Genomic DNA, 27,359 nt, shown 5'->3' on the forward strand with positions numbered 1-27,359 from the left:
AGCATATATTAATGGAGGTTTAAGAACATTTTGGGTAGAGTTTAAATACTGCTTTTGAACATCTTTGCTCTGACTTACTTCATTTTTCTATAATCAGCCAAAGTATCTAGATACAACCACAGCAGGAATTAACCTGTCACACTTTCACAAATATAATCTACACTGCTTTTTGGTTAAAAAACCAGTTTTCCCTGCCCCAGATTCTTAAAGCAAATAAAAAATGCATCCAGCCACTTCACCCACACACACACACTTTGCTCTCCTCCTGAGATCAGTACGGCCTGTGTGCATGTGAGGGTAACGGCTGTATTTCCTCCAGCAGCTGCTCTTCCTCTGATTTCTCTGTGTCTCCTCAGCCTCTGCTCTCTGAAGGTTACAGGAGGGTACGGGTTTTCTGAGGTATGTTACTCAGGGAGTTATTTTCACCACGCTTTTCTTTTAAGGATGTCTTCTCTAAGGTGCATGTTGCAATACTGAAAAGGTTATATTGCTATTATTACTCTAAAAGAGTAGGAGGGCATTTCTCTCTCCTGTTACTTGTCTTGGGCCGGATGCGACATGTGTGACACACTGTGTGCAAATAAATTTCCATCAGTCTGTGCAACGAAGTCTTTTGGCGCTCTGCCGGCAAACTGTTCCGGTCCCCCAAAAGATGATTCAGATCCTTGTTGGAAATATTCAGACTAGCTTCCGTCAAAGCAATTTAGGAAAAAAAACCCCAACACTAACAAAGCGATTTAAGTTTGTGCTAGCAGGGACCACAGCAGCCTACCCAGCAGCCTGGCACAGCTCTCTCCTGAATTTGTCCAATGCTGCAGTCAAAAATTTTTATCATTGTGGTATGAAGCACACCGGTTGTTTCATCTGCTGTTTCTGAAATGAAAGAAAAAGAAAGAGTGCCCAAAGTGGATCAATGGAGACTTTGCAAGGAAAGGCTCGGCCCATCTGAAAATCAGGCCGTTGTGCTGAGCATCCTCAGCCTGTGCACTTTGGTCTCTGTTAAAATACAGTGTCACCGAGCCTGCAGCCGGAGGAGCTTTCGTTATCTTTGCTCACACTCTCTGCCTCGTGGCGCATGAAACCGTTCAAGTCTCCAGGCCTGCCAGACCAGTTCCTTTCGTGGATGTTACAATCACTAACAGCATAAAAAAAAAAGTCAAGGGTGGAAGTTGTGCTTGGTTGCCGTGGTTGTAATCGAATTAAACTAGAGGATTGAGTTAGGTGGAAAGTACTCAATCTCCCTGCAGAATGTGAACCATCCTGGCAGGCTGAGCTGTGCTATAAGCAGCGATAGGTTATGCTTTTGTACATAAATACAATCAAGCCTAACACACTACCAGCCTCCGCGGGCAGATGTAGCATGTAAAAATGTACATTATCATCGGCTCTGTTTAAAAACAGGAGCAAAAAACTTGCCATCACTTCAATCGACAGAAAGCCTGATCCTTTAAACAAATGATAGCTGTAGAGCCAAGAAGAGATCAGTGTGAAAATATGTGTAGCGTCAGTTCTTTTAAAGAGCCTGTAGGACTCATTTTGGCTGCTGCCCTTATCTCTGAGCACTGTCTCTGTAGGGTCCCCCATACCGAGGTTTAGCTGTGGATCCACAGGCCGTATTTCTGTAGGGAAAGAGCCTATAAACTGTTCTGCTTCCAACCGCTTGAGCCCGTTCTGGGATGAGGCGGGGCCCTCTCCTCTGTTGTGTGCAAATTTTACTTTGCTTATGCAGAGAGAAGAGTTTTGAAGACAAACAGGCACATGCTCATTCCATTTTGGGGTGTGCATTTTTTGGCGCAGCATGTCTCAGTGTGCTCTTGCAGGCACATCTGAACAGGGCTCAATATGCATGTGCTTTACTCTCTTGATTGAAATGCAAGATGCATTAAAGAAATACTAATTGATCAAGAGCAAACTGCATGAGTTCTGTAGTTGTTCAGCAAGTTTGCACTTACTGGACAGGATCTAATGAGTTTATATTATATCCCAGGTGGTAATCATATGAATTCGTAAGTACATTAAGTGACAGTCTTGGGTATCTAAAAATCTATTCTGAATCTTAAATGAAAATATTCAAGTGTGACTGAAAGAAATATGAAGACTGCTAATGAAGTCATTGCTAATTTCTTTTGTGACAGCTTTCTCTACAATGTGAACTATGGTTATTTTACAGACAATCTGAATTTTAAGAAGATGATTTTCTTTCTCATTTGAAGGGTCTGTTCTCTTGATCTTTTTTCTTTTCTCTTGATTTTCTTTCTCTTATGTTCCAGTTGTGTGTTTCTGGATACAAATACAGCTGGCAGTCCCTAGTCTCTGGGTCAGACTCTCATGTATGTAAATGGGAACGGGGAGGCACTGTGGCAGACCAGATGTTCATTTAGTCTACTCTCCTGCTCTTAATAGTGATCAAATGCTTCAGCAGGAGCACGTGGTGAATTCCAAAACAACAGCTCTAAAATAATCTGCTCACAGGTAGATTTATTCCTCAGGTTTTTTTAAGCACTGATAAGGAAGAATATAAACCATTTTTTAAAAGTTACTATTAGCCAGCCATTTATTTATTTAGGCATGTACTTAATATCCTGCCAAGTTCCTGGCCTGGAAGATTCCTATGGCAATGCATTCTGCAAGCTAAACTGCACGTTGTTTGGAGGAAAGAGCATTTCCTCTCATCAGCTGATCCTTCACTTTGATAAAAGTCCTCCTGTCTTTGGGTAAGAGAGGATACATAGGAGCACTAAGCCTATTCCTTGATACTGATGTCTTTCTGGGATACTTCTGTCTTACCTGCCTGTCACCATTTCCTTCCTGGACCAAACTGTCCCAGAAGGTGTTCTATGGTTACTGTTTTTTAACTCCTACCTCTTAATAATAATTTACTATGGTAAAGCTATTGCTTAGTGGACAGCTTCAAAACAGTATTTGACATGGCCCAGGTTTGGGACCTGATGTTGCTGCTGGGAGGAAAGAAGATTGGGATCCCCTTCCTCAGAACAGCTATTTATAAAGTTTTTTTAACTTCCTGGCTGAAAATAGATCCGTGCTCCAAGGGAAAGGATGTCACTGACCTAGGTAATAGCATAACCTGATCAATATTGCCATTAGTACTTTGTCTCATTACTTTTCCATGCTAACCATTTTAATTGACTTGGTGCCTGGTAGCTCAGTGCACTCACGGGGTGTTTTTCCCACTTAGCTCAGTAAATTTTTGATCAGACCACAAATGAGGTCCTTCTGACATAGTCTGCAGCCTGGACTCACCTACATCATCTGAGTCATCCATCGATTACCTCATCTTGCTGCTCAGCTGCCTTTCCAGCGACAAATACCTTCACTGAGTGCCGGTCCAGTGCGGAGCCGTGTGGACCAGCCTCTCAGACCACCCCGTGCTCCTTCCTGATGCCATTTCCAGGCCTTGGCGGGCTTCACTCCTTACCCCGAGGTAGCCGTGTCTTCCTAACACTGATCAAGCCCCAGTTTCAAACCAGTTATGTTTCTTGTCTCCTTCTCAGGTATTTATGCATCCTTTCCACTCAGCCTCCCAGATACTTCTTTCCCTAGGCGTATCTATGTATAGCTACTGAACTAGACAGACCTTTTGCTTGATGACTGTGGTCATTCTTAAAGTTCCAAAAAAGCCTGTGACCTATTTCCAGAAGTGATTCATTGCTAGCCTCTCAGAAGAACTACAATTCCCAAAGATGTAGATAAGAGCCATAAGAGATTAAAAAAAAAAATGCCTAGGCAGGTAAGATATCTAATTCCCACTGAGAGCGAGACACCTAACCTACTTACAGCTCTGGGGGCTTGATTTTTTTTTTTCTTTTTCCAAAGACATTTAACTCTATTGAAAGATATTGTTGAAAACCTGAGCTGTAGGCATATGAGAACATAAGCCCCATTGATAAGCAAAGGGGCGCTTCCTCCAAAATCGCAGAGGTTCTTGAAAAAGCCCTAGCCCCAGTCCTTGCATTGCTGCTCTGGGACACATTCCATGGGAGGTGAAAATGCCATCTTCCCTCCACTCTGGAGGCACCGGCCAGCTCCTGTCCCTGCTAGGTGGCACCCATGGGATGCTTGCAGCTCGGTTCAGTGGAGGCTGAATCCAACCCTAAATGTTTTTTCATAGACGTTTAAAGGAAACCATGCAGGAAAGACAGTCGTTTGAGTTGTGCTAGAAAATATTTTTAAAAGTCTGTGTCACGTTGCCGTGGTGACAAAAGTTCTTAAAATGATGAAGATTAAAGTCTAGGCTGGGAATGATGGCATGGGGAGGGGAAGGGGGGCTGTTGTCATGACAACCTCGACTCTTAAGAGTGCAAGAGGCAAAACACATGGTGGTGGCAGGATCTTTGGGGTTTATATATATCTAGAAACATCTGCCATTTGTGCCAGCTTTCTCAGTGCTAATTAGTCCTGCTATTTCACCTTTCTCTGCTGTAAATATTTTCCAGTAGACACAAGTCTCTGAGGGAGAAGGCAAGAAAATGCTTTTTATTTTTCTTTCATTTTTGCATGAGTTTTCCACTGTTCTCTGTCTATGGCCCCTCAGCTTCTACCTAGAGAAGAACTTCCCTTAGTCAGAAGCAAGCAGCCTGGGAAGAGTTAAATCATCTCGGGAGGAGGTAGAGGCTTGCAGGCTGGCATCGTGTTCTTACAGACCTTTAACAGCACCAGGCTGCTGCAAGATCACTTCTCCCTGCCCTCCATGCACATACGCACTCTTTTTTTTTTTTTCTTGGGGCTGAAGTGGCTGTTTCTGAACGTGAAGGGTACCTCCTTGGGCTCTAGTTAGTAGCCACAATACATGGGCGGTGGTTAGAGTAGGAGATCAAAGCTGGCATTCCTAGATTGGGCTCAAAACTTTGCTCTCGGCTTCCTGTGCTACCTCTGGCAAGTGGCTTTTCCCTTTTATGTGCCTCACTTTGCCCATCTAGAATGATGGAGATCACACATTCACCAGAGATACTGAAGCATACCAGATTAATGTCAGCCGAGCCCCGGGAGACCTTCAGATGAAAACTGCCACAGCAGCACAAAGGATTATTATATTTTAAGTGTAAAATCTACTTGGATATCTCTCTTAACACCTGGCACTCAGTGCACTTCCCTCAAACTCGCTGTTCAGGCAGCCCTGAGACAAGCACACTCCACAATATCTTCCCCCATGAGCGTTAAACCTAATGAATCACGGACCTGATTCTCTTCTCGCACTGACTCAAGGCAGCATCAGCAATTCCGCTGACATTGATTATGTCATTTGGTGCAAAGCAAGCATAAAAAGAGAATCAACCCCAAACTCTCGCCTTCATCTAAAATTTGATCTTCTGGCTATAGTTTTCCTTGCTGGCACAGCAAAAAGCAGACCAAACCAAATCCCACACCATCTCAAACTGTCGAGCGCATCCCTGAATCTGCACACTGCTTGCAGATGTATCTGTGCACCACAGATGATTTCCCATCTCCAGTCCATCTGCTGTGTGCTGGCTGGTGCTTTCAGCGTTGTCCCAATACAATCTGGATCCCAAAGCTCCCTCCCTCCCGTACCATTGCGCCGTTCTGCCAAACACATTGTGATTAGCACAGCCCAAAGCTGTCTGACCCACAGCTGATCCTTCGTAAGGGACTCCTGCTTCCCAGGACACTGTGAAGTTGTAAATAAGCCCGACTGCGTTCCTTTACATAATTTTTCTTCCTTAACTAAGCCCCTTTTCAGCAGGTCAGCCTGAGCAATAGTTGCCTCAGAAATTCAGAGTTTCTATCTTTGTATATTTCAGTGGCAAGAACAGCGTTTTTGTCCATTCTTCCAAAAGAATCAAATGTGTGGCCTGGTGAGTTACTCGAGACGGCGAACCTTTTGGAGTAAAATTAGTTTATGTTTTGGCACAGCTTAAACCTGATGTCACTGGAAGAATAAATTGAAAGTTGGGGAGGGTGAGGAATGAGCAAGTAAAGGGGTTGATGATGCATTTCCCGTAGCAGCATCAGGAGAGGGAAAACAGCACCTGAGATCTTTTGTGTAGCTTTGCCAAAACATTGTGTTTCCCAGCGGCGTGGGTTTACTCAACAGGCTGAATTTCTTGGGGTGCTGCCCTTTCTCTCTCAACTCTTGATTTCTTGTGTGTCCTTATAGTGTCTGAGTTGCTCAGGGGTTTTGGCTCTGTGTGTGCCTTGTGTATGCTCATGGCTTCCATGCTTCGGTGCTCTAATGTGCGTAATGCTGTGTGTGCCTGGAGAGGATTTTTCCTCCTGGGGGGAAGCCCATCCTGCGAGTTCTGCCTGTTGTTTGTCTCTCCCCTCGCTTCAGCCTCCCAGGATGGATCTGCACATCAAGGCTCCCAAGCCCTTCCCTCTTACATGGGTTATGTCAATCAAGACTCTTGCTGAGCATGGAGAAGGTGACGTTTTGCCCCTGCCACAAGAATTGGCACTGATTTTTGGTAGTGATCCCTAAATGAGCAAACCCACTGGTTTTTCAATGAGCTGCCTTTAGTTTGCATGTTGGCCAGAATAAGTGCTTAAACAGCTGTCCGGTTTTCATACCTAATGGGGATGAGGCCCAGTCGGTGATTAGATAGGTGATCTGCAGAGACACTGTAGCTGATGATGCAGGGACTTAGTACAGCCACCTTAAAGTAATCTGTCTAACAGTATTTTAGGCTCAGAGAAGCTCTTCACAGCAACCACCTATCCCCAGTATATTGAGAGATTAGCACTTAGGTTTGGAAAGGCAGCTAATGCCTCTATGAGGAAAACGTATCTTTACCTCTGTTATCTACAAAAGCCGAGTAAGGAAGAGTGAACAACATCTCAACTTTCTTCCCCGTAGTCCACAAATACTCTTCTTAAATATAAGTAAATACGTATTTCCTCACAGCAGAACAACCTTAGCCCTGACTAGAGCACTCAGAATAACACATGATACTGTTTTGATTCTCTTTTGAGATTTATGTTTCCTTTTAAGGTCTTTGGGTTTTTTAAGCCATAAATTAAGAGTAAATTCTTTGCTGTCTATTAAGCTGGAGCAGTGTCACAGCTACCTGATTATCCACAGGGGATTTATCACAGTTGTGTATTGACCATAGTGTGGATTCAGACACCAGCAGTGACTCAGGGCCAGCAGGCTTTCTTAGTTTGGATGCAGTGCTACAGGAATACTGCTATGTTGCTAGTGGAGGTACTGAAGGGCAACAAGCAGTTTCACTGCTTTCCTGTGGTGCAGAATCTGTTCATAAACTCTGTGGATGGAAGTCAGTTCTGTGTAGAGCCAGCGTTCAGCTGAGCGAATGTGGATGCTGTTAGCTCTCTCTGGCAGGGTGTTTAGCTCCAGCTCAGCCATGCTGGCTCCAGAAAGAATCATTACTGTCCCTCCTCGTTGCAGTCCCCAGACCCTCAGGGAAACCCATTTCTTCGCCAGCATAACACCTCCGGTACGTGCAGAGCCAGCAGGGATGTGCAATCACACCGCAGCCTGTGGAGCTTCCCTTGCTGGGGAGCTGAACGCAGAGATGAAGGCTTTGCCGGAGCTGGCCTGGGCCTGGCAGGGCTGGTGCAGAGTGTCCCTGGACGGAGCTGCCTCCCTGCACAGCGCTCCCCGCAGTGTCCTCTCGGTGGGTTCTGAGTCTCGGAGCAGTCCAGCCTCCATGGCCCTGGGCAGACAGAGGTACTAATGGAACATCTCTTTCAAGGATCTGAGAAATTCTGGTGACCTGTTGGTTTGGATAGCCACACCGAGCTGTGCGCCAACATAAAACAACACACCTAATTAAATATACAACTTTGACTTCAGTCAAAGCCCTTGTTTCACTGCCAGAGCCAGGCCCCCACTTCTCCAAGGTGTCCTTGATTTCTTCCAGCTCAAGTGATCAGGTTAAAGGAATCCTGCTGCAGTACAGAACCAATTGAGGAGTACCATAGAGAGTTATTAGAGGCTGACAAGATTTCAGATTCATACTGATAGGATCCTGACAGCTTGTTTTGTATAAGCAGGATTTCCAAGATGGAGCTCTTATATAACTAGAAATTACTTTCTTGAGGAAATTTTGGTCCTCCCACTTTCCCAAGCTGTCCTTTCAGAAAGCGTTGCAAAGTGTCCTTTGGCTAGAAGGACAGAGCCAACTTTGTAACAGGGATTCTGAAGCCACAGCTTGTTTTGGACAATCAAGAAACAGGGATATTAGCTCTATCAGAGAATACCCTTGGAAAGAGGGGCTTTTAAGCATGAATCTGGGCTTTGTCCTTCTCCTCCTCCTCCTCACTCCCTTTTTCCAAATCACAGGCAGCAGAATGCCAGAAAGCACAAGCAGAAGAAGGTGTGATGCTCTGAGGCCCAGCCTGGGTTGTGTTACAACAGGACAAGAAAGCCCTGAGTGTTAATGATGAAAACCAGAGTTCTAATTACCACTCATGTTACTCTCTGCTCACGGACCAGCTATTCTAGAATGTTTCTTCCCCACCTCTCCCTAGCGAGCTACAGACTGCTTTAGGGCACTGCAGCACCGGCTTACACACTCTCCAGCGCACTACTAGGGTTAGTATTCCCTGCAACACAGGCACCCATTTACAGCAGGAGCTTCTTCTCAGTGAAAGGTGTTCGTTCACACCCCTTCACAGTTATTTCTGTGTGCCGCACAGTGAGTGTTTCTGATTTTTCTCTTCCATGTGAATGCAAATGTATTCCAAGGAGTGGGCATGAGCTGGTAACTCCTGAGACTGACATTTGAAATTGGGTTTGTCTCACCTGCGGTTCAGACACTTACAGTTGGAGTTCATTATCGACGCTTACTGTCTGGGCAGCAGAGAGAAACAGGATTTCCTGAGACGCAGTGCATCTCCTTCTCAGGTAAACCCCCTTCTCTGGGTGTGTGTTTCTATCCAATGGCTCTGGTGTCTAGATCTCAAGGTCCAAAGTATGTGAGCTGAATCCACCCTTGCGTAAAGCAGATATTGTCTCTGCCCGTGTGGGAAGTTTGTCCACTCAGTTGTGATCCTTCCCTCTAGTCAGTGCTGGGCATTAGAGGGCAATCCCAAATGGCCTCTCTGAGCTGGGAACATCCATCCGTGCATTACAAGGGGTTCATACAGGGGCAGGACTCTCCTCCCCTTTGTGCTTCAACACTGAGTCCTATGCTTACGGGTGGGTTACGTGATGGGTGGTGACCCAGTGACGAAGGAAGACCTTTGAGTCAAGACATACACATACTCTGCGCAGAGCTGCCCTTTCTCAGCCACCAGCAAATGTGTGAGTTAGTGCATGAGGGAAGGCAGCAGGGCCTAATGGCAGAAGCAAACACATCCATTAATTCCTGTTTTTTGGAGGTGCACCAAAGAATAAAGGGTTTCTGCCCTAGCCTGACTAGAATAGATCCCAATCATCATATAAGAAGCTCCATATCCATTCAGCTTTCCCCTAAACTATCCATTCCCTCAGGCTCTTCACTCTCTGCTTTTAATATATTAAAAGAAGAAAGACACTTCCTAAATCTGACAGGGTTTCTCCCTGTCCCTGGCTGGAGTTCCCTGGGTTACAGGAGGACTGGAGCTCTTTGAAAAACACACATAGGTGGGAGAGGAAAAGTCATTAGCACAGTAAAACCCTGGTGATACAAAAGATCCATTCAGTGATCCTTCTGCAAACTGCTGTTCTGGCTTCATTAAAAGCATAGCCCGTGGCTGTCACTCAAATAGGCTGGATTCGCTTTGGGTTATCTAAATGAGAATGATCGTTTCTGCAATGGGAAAAAAATAAAGAAACCAGTAGGAATTATTCTTTATGAATTATGTGCTCAGCTTTCATACTGACCTATTGAGTCAGCACTGAGAGCTGGATTTCCTAGAGCATCCTTTCATGCTGGATTTTGGATATTTTCTTCTTTTCAGCCCAGGAATACCACTAGAATGGCCTTTCTCACACTAAATGACACTGTGGACTCCAGCTGCAACTTGGCTGCAGCAGAAATAATGGAGTTTAGAAGCAGTTATCCAAATCATTCATCCTTCTGGTTTCCAGCATTCTTTTGTGGCTCCTTCCCAGTCTGGATTGTCAGCATCTCTCAATGCGTATGACCTCCTGGCATCTGGATTAAGTGGGGAAATGTTAATATCTGGTGTGGAAACAGGCATTCAAATTGAACAGCTAGCTCTGACAACAGAGCGATGAGCCAATTTAGGTAGCTGAACTGACAAACCACGATTCCTTTCTTTTATAACGAAGTTTTCTGCCTTTTTAGCTGCTTGAACTGACTCCCTATGGGATTAGAGGAGGCTGATCCCTGGTACAGGCAAAGATGGCAGGAACATCCTGCCACGGGTGGTTGGGAGGAGCAGAGCTGTCTCTGTCAGAGCAGCAAGGGGTTATATGGACTTAGCCATACAGTCACACAGCGTGCCTACGGCCTATCCCCGGCTTCAGGTGCTTCCCTGACAGTCGTCTCCCTCGGAGTTGATTCCCAGGCGGCTGGGTGACCCGCTGCATGCCCATCTTCCTACGCTGAGGCTCAGTGGAGCCCAGGCAGTGCTCTGGAGGTGTTTGGCACTCAGGAAGCGCTTCTCAGGTGTGCTTCTCCCTGCAGTTTCAGTCACCGCACTATCAATCTTTATTAATAACACTGAAAATAACTGAAAATTACTTTTTTATCTTATATAAGCCTGTAGCAGGGTCTCTGTGCGCTGTCACCACTGCCTGGTGCCCCGTAAAAAAGTTGTGTTTACAGGTTTATTTTGCATCTGAAGAACTGACAGTTAATCCTGCTGCATCCCTCAGGAAATGGTGAGCTGGGACAGGCGTCACCGTGTGCTTCGCATGGCTCACTGGGAGGTCAGTTTTACAGCAGCGCTGGGAGTCACACTGTAACGAGAGGTGTGGTGGCAGGTCAGAAAACAGCGTGACCAGGCAGGGCTGGAGCAGCAGGGCAGGGCCGAGGTACAAGAGCAGAGCTGCGGAGCGGGGCTCTGTAGGTGACATAGCAGAGAGGCTGTGGGCTGGAGTGGAGAGGCTGTGGCAGGGCTGGTGAGGAGTCCAGGACTGAGGGAGCAGGAGGGGCTGCAGGATGGGGTAAACAAGGTCTATGGGAAGCTTCAAGCTGATATAGCCGGATTAGGACAGAGCTGACTGAACTACGCCCTGGAAGGGAGTAGTGTCCTACAAGTCAGGGTGGAAATGCAGGAATAGAGCTGGGACATGCAGCCTCATCGGATTCACAGGAGTTTTCTTTGGTCCTCACATTCCTTTGCTTTTTGTTCCCTTCCATGAAATCCAACTAGGACGTTGTGTCACCAGATTGCAGGCTAGGCTGCAAAAGAGACAGGCTGTATGTGCCTTCAAACTATGGGGAGGCCTCCTGAGAAGGCCCAACTACAGCAGCTGACAGCACTGAGTCCCTCTGCTTCGCTCACACACAGCTGTCCAAATATTTCACTCCTCCTCTACCAGAAACAGCAAGACTCTGTGTGTGGAGCAGCAATTAGCATTTCTCCAGATGAGGCTCTAGGGCAGGACATCTTGGCAGGGCTGGGGCATGGCTGTCAGGCCTCCATCCGTCCCGGCTGTGTCACAAATTGCTGTGGTGACAGTGCAGCGTGTGGGAGAGGATGCCACATGTGTTCGGGGTCTTTGTTTTCAGGGTGATGCAGTAAGCTTCTTTAGCTGGAAGCCAGCACACTGTGAGGACAAAGTGTATGGTCCTTACTGGATCCAAACCGTTGCCCAGTGACAGTTTGAAGGTCTCCTCTCTTCACGAACTGTGTTAATATCAAAAGAAGGGGGTCTCTGTGCTGAGCCACGCTCTCCAGAGCCCATCTCTCACTGTGGCATGTTATAAGGTAAGGAAAACCAAACCTGGGCAGATACGTAGCTCAGTATAGCAGTGGCTGGCATGCCCGGTGTGTCTAACTGTCATCACAAAGCAGGGCATAAAAGAGCCAAGCACCCGCAATGTCTGCACAACACACCACCCACAGGAAAAAAATAGTGTCCATCAAGTAATTCTTGACTGCATATGCAGCTTTGCTAAGAGGGCACCTGGATATCTCAGCATGTCCTTTTTATGGCTAGTACTAGGGACAACATGGCCATAGACTCCCTTTGCATTAGAGAACTGACTGCAGAGGTGTGGTTGCTGTTGCCTCTTTACAGGTTTCCCAGCTTCCTTGCTAAGAACTGCTATACAGCTCTGCCATGTTTCTCCTTTCCTTGCCCACCTTCACGTAAGACTGGAAGCAATACAGCAGCAGAACACAAGAAATACAAGAAAATAGTTGAATCAGATCCTCATGTAGAAGTCTCTGCTGAGTTTGAGGCTATTCTTCCTTGCATTTGATGCTTGCAGAGGCTGCATCTGACATCCAGTAGAAAGACAGCTTCCACCATGGGTCAGCGTGTAGCATATATTCAGCAAGAGCAGAAATCAAAGAAGGGCATTGCAGTTAAAAAGACGTAATGATAGAGTTTATTTCTGAGGAGTGGCTGATGTTCCGGAAATATTTGTAACCAACTTACTTTGTAAAATGAGTTATGAAGCTTTTAATGTAAATTAGTAGGCGAAATCAAAGGGCAAAAAGGGGTGAATGCTTATGATTCTGTATTTTAGTTTTTAATCTGTTTTTCAGCTGGTTCTGCTTGCACAGTGTGACTGACCTGAGCTGATGCAGCCTTTTCTGTTACTTTAGCAAGGTTCTTGACCCTGATACTGCGTCTAATTATGTTGGGTTGGTTGTTTTGGGGAGCTGCCATCTAATCTGCTCCCTCTTGGCCCCTGCAGATCTTCCACATGACCTACGATCTGGCCAGTGCAGTGGTGCGGATTGTGAACCTGATTGGGATGATGCTGCTGCTGTGTCACTGGGATGGCTGCCTCCAGTTCCTTGTGCCTATGCTGCAGGACTTCCCTGACGATTGTTGGGTGTCCCTCAACCGTATGGTGGTAAGTTCTTGCCCCGCTTGCTCCCTCCCGGCCCTAAACCCAGGCCCCCGGTCACAGCATCACCATTTCAGCATCCACCTCCCAGCGCTAACACGGCATCCCCCAGCTTCCCATTTCCCCCCACCTCCTTCGAGGACCTCCCTCCAGTATCCAGCAGGCACTTGTAAAGCCACGGCACTCTGGGCATGGAGGATCTTTGGAGGCAGTCTCTGCAACGAGGCAGTCTCAGGGCTGCAGAGCAGGAACCAGCCCCAGCAGAGCCTGCTGCGGGCTGCCTGCAGCAGAAGGCAGGAGCCGGGCTCCCCCTCCTGGCAGGAGACAGCAAAGAGCAAGAATGGAAACGGTTTTCTGCTGGGATCTGAGCGTACTGAACCAAAGGCAGGAGGCAGAGAGGGTCCTGGAGCCATAGCTGGGTCTGATCCATAATTCCCGTTACCGGTCCCAAGGAAACTGGTAAGCCTTCTGCACAATATCCGCTTGAAGGCTCGGTGTGATCACCCACCCTTCTCCCTGCACAGTAACCCATCAGAGTGGGCTGAAACAGACTCTGCCAAGCTACAGTTCGGCCTCCCGTCATGGGATCAGTAGCCAGATTTCCCAATAACATCCCAAGCTGTGCTGCTCACTCTGCTGTTTGCTGTGAGGGAGATTTATACCATATGGTAAATGCAGGGGGAGTTCATGGTACTTTTCAACCATCTCGCTGAGAATTCAGGATCTTTTATTCAAAGGGACAATGTCCAGTTGATTAAGCAGCAAAAACTGACAAAGCTTAAAAAATTGCCTCTTATTGCAGCTCTTAACCTCCAGATTCCCCCAGCCAATTTCTTCTTAAAAAAAAATAATAATCGGGCACTCGGGCAGAACAGAACAAATGTAAAATGTATAAAAGAACTGCCAATTTGCCATACCTCCCACATGCAGAGCTGTGGGCACATGCCGCCCATGCCTGAGAAGAGTGAGCATCCACGAAAAAGTTGTCTGTTTGGTGTTTATTTATTCATTTCTTCCCTCTGCAATAATCATTCACTTCCTGCTGTTGAAAGGTGCCAGACTGACAGTTCTGGAGACTAGAGCCCTTTATTTATCTACAGCAGAAGAACAGCCCATGCAGCAGCTGCCTTATCTTCCCCCATGCTGCCTTTTTATTATTTATATGGCAGGAGCAAGGAAGGATCAGGGCCCCATTGTGCTCGTGCTGTTGAGGTTCAAAAGGACATACAGCTCCTCATCCTGGAGAGCTCAGAGGTGCAGACAGAAATCATCCCCATCCAATGAAGTGACTTGGCCATGGTGCCCTTGCAGGACAGTTTCAGCAGCACATTTGAGCCATGTTTCCTTTATCCTAACATTTGGGTGGAGGCTGCTGTTTGATGGCAACAACTTCTGTTCGCTTTTCCCACCCATCCCTGGGGGAAGAGGTAAAAGCTAGGATTGACAAGATTGATTCACAAGAGTGAGTGGCACACTCAGCTCAAAGGCCAGCAGATGAGAGCTGAAACACAAGCTGCAAGGCAAACTGAAGAGTCCAAACAACCAGGTCTGCTGGCAACTGGTGCATGGAAAACCTTCACAGAAGACAATAACAAGCAATGGCAGACAGACATGGTGAGAGGAAGAAGAATCCAGCGGCTGGAGCGCTGACTGAAAGTGGAACACCTGGGTTCAGTTCCCAACTTTGTTCTGCGTGATTCAAGTCAGATAGGAGGCTCAGAGAATTGTTGTTCTCCTTCCCCAGGTATTTCTGAGGATAAGTGTGTGCTGTAATGGTGGGTGTCTCAAACAGTCTGAGAGACCTGGGGCTGTACTGAGTCGGTTGCACAAATGCATGGCACAAGCTAATGCAAATTGGCTTTTGGACACTTTTCACTCAGAGGCCGTAAAGCCAGAAAACCACTCGTGTAATCCAGCGGAATGAAGAGCTGCAAACATATTGGGATCAGAGCCTGATGAGGAGGGAAACAAAGCTAAATTTATATAATCTAGGAAAAGTTCCCTGGGCCAGAGTATGATCAGAGCCTATAAATGACCATCAAGGTAACTGTAGTGAAGGGACAGGATCTTGAAAGGTGGCAGGACACAGGGCAGAGGAAGAAAAGATTTAGCCTAGGCACCCTTCTTAGCAGCAAGACTGAGGAGAAGGGGAAGGATGCATCCCACAGGCAGGAGGACTCAGCAGAGTCTCCAGGAGAGGCAGGGTAGAAAGTTTCTATCCAGAGCAGGGCTTTACCAGGCAAGGATTCATGCTGCAGTACTTGTCTTCCCAGCCTTGAGAGCCTGTGAAGCTGGGAATTAAACTTGCCTTGTGTGGGTTTTTTTTTCCATTTCTCCTCTGCAGCTAAATCACCTTCACTTTTTCCACTTAATAAAAGTGAAAAAAAAATAAAAATTATCTCAGCGACTGTCTTAGAACTGGAGCCTCAGGAAACTAGGATGAAGAACTGGAGAGATGGTTTTATGCCCCACCTATAGTTCAGCTGGCTTCCACTCCAGAAGCTGTACAGGAATATGCCAGCCCCCAAAATAGCCTGGTTTTAGAACATTTAAGGGAGAATAATTAGTTCTTCTGGAATTAGATAATTTCTTCTCACAATAAGCTTCTGTCCTCTAATCTCCTGAGAGGATTTCCAGATGTGTCATTGGGACCAGTGATGGATGTGGATGGCATGATTAGCGCAACAATGTACGTATAGTCTATAATAAAGTAATAGGAGAGGCCACTGAGTCAGGAAACAAGAAGAAACTGATGGCCTGGGCTGTTCTCGGACTTTGGTGCCAAGATCTTGATGGTGGTTTGCAGAATGGCTCTGTTTGAGAGCTGCGGTGGACAGGGTTGGGAGGTGGGAGGCCAGGATGGCATCTGTTTGTGACAGAGAGTTGGTAGGTTGGATTTTGGGACATTCTGTACTGGCCTGGTCAGAGTTTTGAGGAGATAAATACACTTGGTGCACGACTGCCCTGATTACACACAGGAGCCAGAAAGCTGGGATGGAACCACTGTAGGAGGAAGAAGGAATCTTCTGAAGTTACTACAGCCAAGGGGAGCAGAAAGTGAGGTGCCAAATGCCTTGGAGACTTTCTCCTTGACTGAGTAGCTGGTGCTGCTTTTCCACCTCTCTGGAGTTTCCCAACTAGCCACTTGGCAGCCCATAAAACCAGCGCTGATTCCAACGCAGCAGGGCAAGAAGTTTCATCACCTCCCATCTGCTTCGTAAAGGTTTGATCCTCTTCCAGGGGATCTGTGAAGGGTCTGGTGTTGCCAAAATCATATCAGGGACTCGATAAATTCCCTGGGTCCAGTTCATCTTGGTGTTTTCTACATGCACCATGTTTCATCTTTAGCAATTGTAGAAGGAGTGAGTCTCTGTATGACTTCTTTCTGAATTGGCTCTGAAATGGCAGGGAAGGATGTTTTCAGTATTAATTGCTTAGCCCCAGTCTCAGGGGCTTCAGCATTAGCTTCCCTACAGGGCACTTTATTAAAAAGAGAAACGCTAGTGAGTCAGCTGCAGAGCGGCATGTGTGCGGGCAGCAGCATCTCCCCAAGACCCTTGCCTGGCAGCTCCTCATCAGAGAAATCTGAGCTCTGCCGAGACCTGAAAGCTGCTGGGAACACGTGGCTCGCTCCCTTGGGTATTGTTGCTGAACTGATAAACCCTGCAGGGAAGGCAAATATCCCCATGTCAAATGCAGCGACCTTGCATAGGAAATGCTAATCATTTTCCTTTCTACCAAAAGGAGGAGAGTAGCTTTCCTTTTGAGCTTAAACCCCTCTCCCCGCCCCCCCAATACATTCTTATAGTGTTGCTGATAGAAAAGAGGAAGAGAAGCAGAGGCAGCATGTGTTGTGGAAGACAGAGCAATCGTGCATAGATCTCCTGTGTGATTCCTGACTCCCCCCAAGCCTCTGATCCACCAAATCCCTCACTCAGCAGGCATGTGAAGCTGTGTAGTAGATTATCATGTTTTATAAAATCTATCAGGGAGCAGCAAGAGTAGGGCTGCTCCACGATGGGATATAAGCCAAGAGCCAAGGGTGACCCTTGCACGAGCAGTGTCCTCGCCAGCTAGGGCACAGTCCTACCTGTCCGAAACAGGGTGGGCAGAGCAGAAGTGGTGATAGGAGGGTCCATGGACCATTCCAGTGAAGGCAGGGTGACAGTCATGTCCAGGGTCCACCCAGGGAGCCCGGTTAGGAGCAGCAAGAGATGGGGTCAGAGGCAAGGCCGGAACCAAGCCTTGTTCAGGGTCCAAGGGCTGGGCACAGGTACACCTCACTCAGGCAACATCTGGGTGCCCAGGCCTGCGCTGAAATGGAGCTCCAGGAGCAATGGGTGCATGAGTGGGGGTCCTAGCCAAGGCTGACTGGGGCAATGAAAACATACCGGTGCACTCAGGGTCCTGAGAAAATCTGTTGTGTTAGGTGAAGGCCATGGAAAGCTCTCCTTGGAAATAAGCCCAGAACAGGCAGGTTCTGTCCGATGTGAAGTTTGACCCATCATCTCTGTCTCTCATCCCACTATTCCCTTCCTTTAATCTAGATCTGAAGGTCTGTTTTTCCCTGCCCAGCACCTAAAGTGCTGTCCAGGAGAGGGCAGTGATGTTCAGAGGCCTTATTTTGCGGCTTGACCTAAGTGGTGCGCAGTAGCAAACCCCGAGTAGCAACTCTGTGGCCAGATAAGTTCACTGCTGAGACAAATGTGGGAGTTCACAAGATTGAAATATGCCTTTTCACTGTGAAAAGTTAGTGGTGTAAGTCAGGCATAACATTGTGCCCAAGGACTATGCCCCTACCCCAAGAATTTGCCAGTACTTCTCTGTGTCTTTACTTCTCTCTCTCTAGTCTTCTCCTGTGAGGGTTCAACCACGTACAGTCACATGTACATCAGACCCAGAACATCTTATAAGACACTATACTGTTTCTTTACGTGCTTCTGTAAGGTACTGCAGAACCCAACACTGCCTTTGAAGAGTTCCAGGAACGTGTCTCCAAGTTTTCAAGGGTGGATCTGAGCAGAGGCATTGCAGTCCAGACACTAATCCCAGAGAAACCCTTCTAGTACTGCCAGTGTGGATGTTAAAAACAAGCTAGTCTAAGAAATCACTTCAAAGTAACTTTAACTGCCTTTTGCAAATGCTCCTAGTGCCTGGCACATGTCTGAGATAACATCCCTCTTGACTATGTTCAAGCACAAATCCATAGCTCCATTTTGGCTTGCTTTAAGATTTATTTAACGAGGAGTCATTTTCTTTCTGCAGTTTAAGACCTCATTTATCTACCCTAATGGACCATTTTAGCCACTCTGGTGTGTTTGAAGTAGTACAACCCTCCCACTGTGGGGACTGCCAGAGTATAGGGGCATGGCTCTTATGGAAACAAGCTGTATCACTGTAAGGCACCGTGGTGCTAGTAAACTTGTGTCCACAGTAAATTTGGAACCACTACTACTAGTCTGGCTTAAAGTACTGCATTCTGGACCTGCCTGCTTATGCTGTGGCAAACAAAAGAAAGTAGAGCAGGCCTAAAAAGTAAAGCCATACTGAGACCTATAAGCAAAGATTCATCACATAGACTGTGCCATGAGGATCCAGGGTTCTTTACAGATGCTCAAAGAGCTCAGAGGTTGTGTCCTAAAGGTAATTGCTCTGAAAGGTTTCCCCTTCATGGAAGTGCCACTCTTTCAGCAGTCCTTGATCTCTTCTCCCAGCAGACCACATTGCTCAGGATGGTTTTTTTAAACGCTCTGTGTTTTCCTCCAGCTCTCGCCCCTCTGTCATTACTCAGCGATCTCCTCAGTCTGGCACGAAGCAGGCTGTCCTCACTGGGAGCCATGCTGCTGATGGGAATTGGGGTTGTGACTTGTAAGTGTAGAGTTCCCAGGGAGCCAGAAGTGTTTCTGCAGGCTACAGGGGCTCAGTGATACTGGATGTTGTAGTTTTGGATGACTAATTCCTACAAAACACAGGCAAGCTTCCTTGTAAACAGCACTCTGAGCAGCAAGTTTCTGGAAGAATGGCTTTTAAAACTTGAACCTGCCTGATACCCAGATGCTCCTCTTAGGCTCTGATCATTTGTGGCCATTAAAGACCCTGGCAGTCAGTTTGCTGCTATATCAAATTCCAGCTCAGCTGTTCTTATTCTGTCTCCCCAAATTCCCTTGGCATTTCTTTTCTCTCTGCTCTCAGTGCTGTTGTGGAGATGTGCCTGTGTCTTGCCTGTTGTCTCAGGGTGACAGCTTCCCTGCTGAAGCATGGACAACAGATGGGCTAAAGCTGTAGAGTTTACAGCATTGGCCATTCTGGAAGTGCGGGGGCCACAGCTTCGTGACTGCTAGTACTACAGGGCTGAGGGAAACATAAACGGTGAAGATGCAGGGATGCCCGTGTAAGGTGTGTGAGCTGCTTGATGCCTTCAGAGGTCAGAAGTTGCTCTGCAGTATGCCACAAAACCTGGATGGTAGAAAAACGGGCCCTGCACACTTGTCTGGCCAGGACTCTAGGAGCCACCTAGATGTGGGTGAGGCGAAGGAGTGAGAAGATGCACTCCTTTGGTGCTTACACCTCAGACAGCCCTTGTGGTCTGATCCTTCCCACTGCCCTGTGCAGGCAGCAGAGCACAAATGCTCTTTGCTTTCATCTGTAACTGGCTCCCATTTGGGCTGCAGCTCCTCGCACACTGGCGAGTCAGCTGCATAGCAAGAAATAGAGACAGCAATGGCCACCTTGTCTCTTGGCTCTCCCTTTTGACTCAAGGGTAGTTTTTTCCAGTGCAGGAGGTGAACAGGTTCCTGCTTTGTTAGGGAGGTGAGCCCAGACAGGCTGGCGCCAGCAGGGACCAGCGTCTTCTGGGGCTGTGAATGTGCTGCTTCTTCCGTGTCCGCTTCGCTGTCACTTCTGTTGCTTTGCCCTTCTCGTTGCATTGTGAATCAGGCCTGTCTTGCATAACGTAACGGAATACGGCCAGGGTAACGCTACCGCCTGTCTTTGTCCATGTGCTTATCTCCTAACCAAGCATTAACACTCTCCAGAGGTTCCAGCTCTTTGCCACAGCTCACAAACAGCAACAGTACACTTTGCTTCTGTTTACTACTTTGTAAGCTTACTGAAAAATTTCCATCAACATTAGTGACACTCAGAGAGAGCTTTTTGCAGAGAGGTCATCAGCCATCCACCTGACTGTGACGAGATCCCTCCAAGGAGGTGTCCAGTAAACACCAGAGCTCCCAGCATTACTGGTCACTGGTGCTGAGGTTGCCGCATCTCTCTGAATGGAGTTCACAGAAGTATCGCTTGTCTATTTGACAAGCCACAAACAAGGTCTTCTGTACAATGACCTTCTAAGTTGCCATGGTACGTGTATCTACAGAGCTATATCCATAATGTTAACACCTTCCTAGGAACAGAAAGAAGACTGATGAATATACAGATTATGTGCTGCAATGAATGTCACTGTAGCAGAAGTATTTTTTCACATACCTCGTAACAGCAGCGTGTGATGACAGTGCATTTACTTTACAAGGTTTTGTGGCAAGGACTTGCTAGTATATAATACCCACAGGATAGTAAATGTACCTTGAGCTGTTCCATGAACTCAGGCTAATCAGAATAATCATGAAACTTATGCTGTTTTTCTCCCTGTCCTATGATGTAATTGCTGAGTTGTGTCTTGTGGTAGTTGCAGTGAGAGAGCACAGGGTGTCCAAAAGAAGCCGTTGACTTCAGCTGGCTTCTCACGGTGGTTTTTTGCAGCTCTTGGATGAGAGCATTTGTAGTTTTCTCAGCTCCCTGAAGAAAGCCCTGTTTTACACTGAGAAGAACTTGCTGTCTGGACATTATCATCTTAATTTTCTGCCCTTCCCATCTCTTCAGGTAATGACCAGAGATCCTGACCATTTCCAAAATTGCTGGGGAGTGATTTTCCCCACTCTAAGATCTTGCTGCTGGCAACTTTGCTCAGGCTGTCTTTTACCAGTTCTCTGCTGAAGTCCATTTCTCAGTGGAGTAATCATTTGCTTCAGTTCCTCCTCCCACACGTGGGTCATTTTGAAAACATCCCAATGCATCATCTCAGTTTATCCCAGGTTACCAGTGTGTCAGACTATTTGACTTCCTTTCTGTAAAGTTTTGCTGGAAAGAGTACATGGAATCTGGAAAAACCCTGGCCAAAGTCAGTTAATGTCAGATGACTAAATTTGGGCTTGTTTGTTTTTTTTTTTTAAACTGAGTATGTCCAGCACTTCCAAGCCATCAAAGAATTAAATTGCTTGTTTAACATATAGAGGTGCTTTAAACCTGGACTTTTGGGTCTAATGTCAGGTATCCTTTTCTGAAATGTGTTCATCCCAGAGAATGTCTTGTCCCACTGCTAAAGCTTTGTCTGTCTATCTGTCTCTTTAGAATGACTCCTGGGGGAAGCAGTATTCCTATGCGCTGTTCAAGGCAATGAGTCACATGCTCTGCATTGGCTATGGGCAGCAGGCGCCCGTTGGCATGTCAGATGTGTGGCTCACTATGCTGAGCATGATTGTCGGTGCCACCTGCTATGCCATGTTCATCGGCCATGCCACAGCCCTAATCCAGTCTCTGGACTCCTCACGGCGTCAGTACCAGGAGAAGGTAAGGACTGGGCTTTGCAACCCTTCTGTGACCCAGGGGTGGTTTACGCACTGTCTGGAGGAAGCGAGGGCTGTCAGTGACCCACGTGAGAGGCCAGCGGTGCGGTGTCTTTGTTACCTCACAGTTTATTGGTAATTCAGACCCATCCATTCACTCAAACAGACTCTCAGAAGGAAATAGATGCAAGATCAGATGACTAATAGTAGGGCAAGTGGGTGATTTTTGTTGTCTCTGACTGTCTTTTTAGATCAACGTTATCAATGTCACTGGTATCTAAAATTGTAAGTCACTTTTTCCTTTCCGAGATCTTGTTTCAAATCCCAAGTGAATGTTCCAGAATGTGCAGTTTTTGTTTAGCAAGTACTTTCTTTCAAAGTATCCAGATTATTCACTTCAGTGCTTGTGAGTGAAACTACGTAACAAACCCCAAAGCATAGATCAAAGCTCAGGAGCTCCGAACAGGTTCCCCAGGTAGCTATCGAATTAACTGCACAGTTGTTAAACTGCGTAACGTAGGGCACAGACAGAAAGGTCACAACCGATCAGGTTACCACTGTGGCGGCAATAACTGGTGGTGGTGGGATTAAGGTGATGCTGTGAATTTGTAAGATGGTAAGGGGCAAACAGCGTCGGTCACTGTGATTCAGCCGATGAAGGATAACTCATGGAACTGCATCGATTCCTTCTCTCTTTCCATGCCTTCAGTATATTGCTATCTGTACAATGACATTTCGTTACTGAAAGCAAAGAGGCTGCTGGTGCAATGATACTTTTCCCTCTAGGACATAGGCAGGCAAAAACTTCTGCCTTCAACTTCTGGTTGAATCAGTAGGCTTGCACCTCCGTGGAACAGGAAAGCTAATTGAAGAGCGACTGTGTACAACTAAGAACAAGGTCCTGGGTGGCTCAGAGGTGAGGAGGGGACTTCACCACAAGGTAGATTACTTTCAGGCATCAACAAAAGCAATTTCCCTCAATTAGTAGGGCTGAGGATACCATAGGCAAGGAGGTGTTACAGTCAAGGTCATATAGCTACATTTGATCTAAGATTAAGAAGAGGAAGAATTAGGTGCTAGCCCTATTCTGGGCCGGCCAGGTGCAAGTGGATTAGGTGGAAGGGTAGCTGTTACTCAAGTGGGTAAAATATGGTTAGCATGTGCAGGCTAGGTGAATTTTAAATTCAGGGAGAAGGTGGGAGAAAGGATTTGTTAAATGGCCTAGGACCAGTTTTGAGACACAGGGATTACAACGCTGGGCCACAGAAAGACCTTGCTGTAGGGCAGAGAGTGAAAGCAAAGAAGACTGGAGGCTGAATCACGCTTTGAGGATAGGGAAGATCTCAAATGGCAGCTGGAGCGACAAGAGGGAAAAGCCCAGGAGAAGAAGTGTGGAGGACTGGGATGCAATTAGAGCACTGGGCTTTGTATAGAGTTTTACCACTGTGTTACAGATTGGCTGGACGAATTCTAACTGAGAGTAAGGCTTGGCAAAGAGGAGGACACTGCAGCACTAGGAATGCAAGCTGATCAAATCTGTGTATGCAGAATATTTATTCAAATGTGTTTGAAGCAGCATAGAAGTCAAGGACTGATTTACAAATCCAACCACCTGGTCAGCCCAGCCTCAGCCAAGTTTACACCTGCAGGACTGGGCACTATGATTTTTTTTCCCCAGCTGGGTCTGAAGACAAGGGCAGAACTTGATCCTGGAAGTTGGATTCCGGTCAGTGTTCAGGGAAATCAGTCACCAGGAAGTCAACAGGGACTGTGGCTAGGGTGGCAGAAGTGTGAGATGTAAAAGCCTGATTAGAATGTGGAGATGTAAATGCGAGGGTTAATAGATCCAGGAGAAAAGCTTTGTGACAAAAGCAGAGGGTAGAGGATTTAACAAAGTGTGTATTTCATGTGTAGTGGTTATAGCAGGCTAATTTCCCAAGGTATTCTCCTAGGAATAAAACCTCAGGGATTGAGTACGTTCATTTTCCTCTTGCAAATGGGACAAATGATGGCCTAAAAACAAATATGTATTTACTTTCTGCATTCCTTAGCACTTGAATAGGCATGATTAAAATGAGGCTGCTTCGTGATTTGCAGCCCTGCAACTCAATTTAGTTCAGTCCTCATGGGACAATGTGTCTGTTGAAGCATATTATAAGCAAAGAATCTCAACAAGTTTGGAGGTCGATCGGTAGAAGCAGACAGCAGTTTAGAGTCCTTTTGGCTGCAAACAGGGCTCTGCCTCTCACCTCCGCAGAGGCTCAGGCTACAGAGGCTTTAGCAGCTGTTCTGGGAGTCACCAAAGAAAGGGGAGACAGTGGCGAGGGAGAGCAATAGTAGAAATAACATAGTAACCAGACAGAAGATTATAGCTAGTAACTGTACTGACACACTTTGCTTTCTGTAACCTTCAGGACAAGGTTCAGGAGTGAGTTTGCGGTGCAGTTTCAGATTATCTAGATCTCTGCCAAACCAACTTGTTCTTCCCTTGTACAAACAGGACTTTTGAGAAGAGGAATAAAAGCCAAGACGTGCTCTGTTGGCTTCAGTAGCAGGCCTGTCTCACTCTGGGTTGGATTCATTGAACATTTAGACACTCAATCCCTGCCCTGTCTAAATCCCCTCCTGTAGCATCTGACTTCATGCTATGCTGGTTTCGGCAAGGCAGGGAATCCGTATAGGATCGATGAGGTGGTAGGAGGCCTGGAGAATTTGGAGGGGGAAGTTGCGATCTCCAAGACAGCGTAGTGCCAAGGTTTCTGAGTAGAAGTGGAAAGTCCCATGTGGCACAGAGCTCTCACACCAGCTCAGGCACTGGAACTGGCACAGCTATCATGTATCTATGGCTCTGTGCCTCCCTTAAAAAGTTATGAATCAGAATAGCTCTTTAGATCTGGCACTCTGAAGTGACTGTTTTATTTCCAGTCCCAGAGGCAAAGTTAGAAGGGGCCTGTCTGTCCCATCTTGCATTGCAGAGTGTGTTATGCCCTAAATTACTTGTCCATGGTCACAGAGAGAGTCAATGGCAGGATCAGGAGCTGGCTCTTGTCTCTTAAGCTCAAGCTGGTGCCTAACTCCAAAATATCTTTGCACCTAAGGTTGGTGTCTATTTCCTACATGTGAGAGAATATAAGTCCATCCTGAAGGATTCTGATAGAAAATTTTCCCAAATCATATTGTACACTTACATATTATAACTGAATTGATCTGATAGCTCTGACCAAAGAGGGGAATCCTCACACACCCGTTCTCACCCAGTGCTCCCTGCCACTATTCTCAACTGCACCGCTTCACTCTTGTGCACCACCTTTCATACTTCTCAGACTTTTACTGAGCTGATTTCTTTCTTCTGGGTCAGTTTTCTGCCAGATTAGTGGGTTGAATTAGCTTACTGTAGAGTCCAGTGAGTGCCAGAGCTGGTGGAGGAGGTCCATGGGCAAAGGCAGAGGTGCAAGGCGCTTTTTAGCTATGCATGGATCAGCTCGAGCCTTAACGTGTAAGTTCATCATTGACTGCGAAATTACCCCACAACCTGCAGTAATTGTGGCTCACGAGAGAGGAGGAGTGTTTCATGCCCAGGAGATGAAGAAACTGGACTGATGCGCAAGTTATTTTCATGCTTTTTGCAGGTTCCCCTATTAATTTCTTTCTCTAATCCTAAAGCTCAGCTGGATTAATATTTATGTCAAGTCACCACACATACACACACTTATCCTCCCCAGCAGACTCTGTAACCTTGAGGCTTTTGGGAGCGGTGATTATGCTGCTAACCACAGCCATGCTCCTTGGAACAAAGCAGAGAGACTCTGGACTTCACTCTCCCATCCCAGCAAGATGGAAGCAGTGATGGGCATCCTGCAGAGAGGCTCAACTCTCCCATGTTATCTGCTCAGGTACATCCAGAAGAATGACTGATGAGAGGTAGGAATTGCTGCTGTCAGCGTTGCAGAGCCCAGTAAGCTTTAATCTCTCCGTCCAGAGCCTCATCTCTCAAGATCTTTCTGCTACACTGGCATTCTCTCAAGCTCTCTGCTCTCCACATTCAGTCCCCTTTCCACATTCAGATCCTCCCCCTTAAACCATCACTATCTGAACAATCCAATGAACCCTGAGCTATCCAAGGCCTCTTGTTCTTAAAATACATGCTGAAACTGCATAGATACTTGCAGATTCATTTGTCATTATTCTGCAGAAGCACCTACTGCAGCGCAGTTGCAAGGGGGCAAGCAGGTAACACTAAGGAGTGAATCACTTTATAAATCCTACAGAAGCACTAAGGATATCACCTCGCAGTTCCTGACACAACCCTGCTTAACCATCAGCACAGTCCTTGCCACAGTTTTATCCCATGGTCTGGCTATCCAAACAAAAGAACACTTTACTGTCCAACTATCAATATCTCAGCCCCAAATTCAACAAAGAGTAATTGGGGAAAATTTAGTCATTGTAAAGGCTGAAGCACGACAACTGCAACCTCCAGTCTCTGTTGGAGACAAAGCAGATGTTAGACCAATATTCGTTAGAGGGGAAGTCAGGCATTGCCCTTGTGCCTGCCTGCTACAGTGAGAGTTGAGAGTCTGTCTTCTGGGTTTAGTCAGTCCTTGCCCTTTCTCAGAGACCAGCAGTATAGAGTCTTATTAGGCAACAGGTTTAAGGAGTGATTTTTTTTTAATGGAACTCACTGCTACAGGGTGCTGTCGAGGCCCAAAGTTTGATTAGCCTCAGAATATGTAGACAAATTCACATAAGGAAAATCTTTCAAGTGATATTGAATGCTAAGATGCAGATACAACCCCTGGCAGTGGGTATCCCTAATCTGCTTTTGTCCAAAAAGCTAGGAGGCTATGGTCAGGAGCTGGACTGCTGTCTGCCTCTTTTGTTCTTTCTCCCCTTCCTCAAAGCACCTGAAACCATCAGAGACACACCACCAGGTGAGAGGAGCCCTCAGCCTGACCCTTCATGGCTACTCCTGTGTTTTTAGGCCGTTGTACTACGCAGTTTGGTGTTCTGAACTGCCTCCAAATGAACGTGTGCAGGGAATTCGGTGCAGAGATCCTAGCTGGGGTCCTGGATACAGTATAATCACATTAGCCTGGCAACATGCCCTTGCTGATTAGCCCCCCGCCACCCCTCCTTTAAGCAGAGCTAATTAACCCAAGCGCAGCAGTGTACTGAAACTGTATTAATTCTTGCGGCTCCAGGGCTGGCTTAGCCAGTGCTACCTTGGGGATGACACAGCACAGATACATTAAGATAACTAGTGTCAGCTGCTCTCTTAGCGTGGAGCTGGGCAAAGACTGCCATTATTCCCACACCTACGCTGCCACAAACCTGTCAGATAGGAGATTTCCTGTTCTTTACTGCTCTGGACAGGTTTTGAAGTGCCATTCCCAAGATGATTGGTCTCCGATGTCTGTAGGTTCTCAGGTGGCATTCCCAGATTCCTAGAGTCAAAGGGCTTATGTAGAATTCCCCTTCTGAGCTAACGCCTCAGTTCTGGATGTCAGGAAAGCTACAAATCTCCCTTGCTCTTCTAGTAATGCGTGTGAAGGAGAGGGTAGGGAGCGTGCAGCACTCTAGAAATTAAAGGTGTCTGGAATCAAATGCAAAATTTAATCAAATTTCCTAGTTGGAAAAAGTTTGGAGAGCCTTGCTCTATCCTGTTATGACTGCACTAGTTGTGTATTACCTCAGTCTGTTAAGAGATGGCCTGAAAACTATTATGTCCCCCGTTACTGTCAATCAAAGTATTTGGGATTGATAACAAGGCTTATAAATGATGTGCTTTATTGATTGTGTCTAGAAGCAAGGGCTTCTGATGTGCGCT

At 46.6% G+C, this 27,359-nt stretch overlaps 1 protein-coding gene across 2 annotated transcripts in view; it reads left to right on the plus strand.

Moving 5' to 3' along the window:
• HCN4 (hyperpolarization activated cyclic nucleotide gated potassium channel 4) overlaps nucleotides 1-27,359 on the plus strand; it is a 105,775-nt gene that overhangs the window by 49,273 nt on the left and 29,143 nt on the right. The window contains exons 3-4 of one of the 2 annotated variants that reach the window (XM_075764030.1): nucleotides 12,759-12,920; nucleotides 21,318-21,536. In XM_075764030.1, coding sequence (XP_075620145.1) covers nucleotides 12,759-12,920; nucleotides 21,318-21,536 — 381 coding nt within the window. The remainder of the gene's footprint in view (nucleotides 1-12,758; nucleotides 12,921-21,317; nucleotides 21,537-27,359) is intronic. The other variant, XM_075764031.1, reaches the window with a different exon arrangement.

This window comes from Balearica regulorum, chromosome 12 (assembly GCF_011004875.1).
Source record: "Balearica regulorum gibbericeps isolate bBalReg1 chromosome 12, bBalReg1.pri, whole genome shotgun sequence".
Classification (NCBI taxonomy): domain Eukaryota; kingdom Metazoa; phylum Chordata; class Aves; order Gruiformes; family Gruidae; genus Balearica; species Balearica regulorum.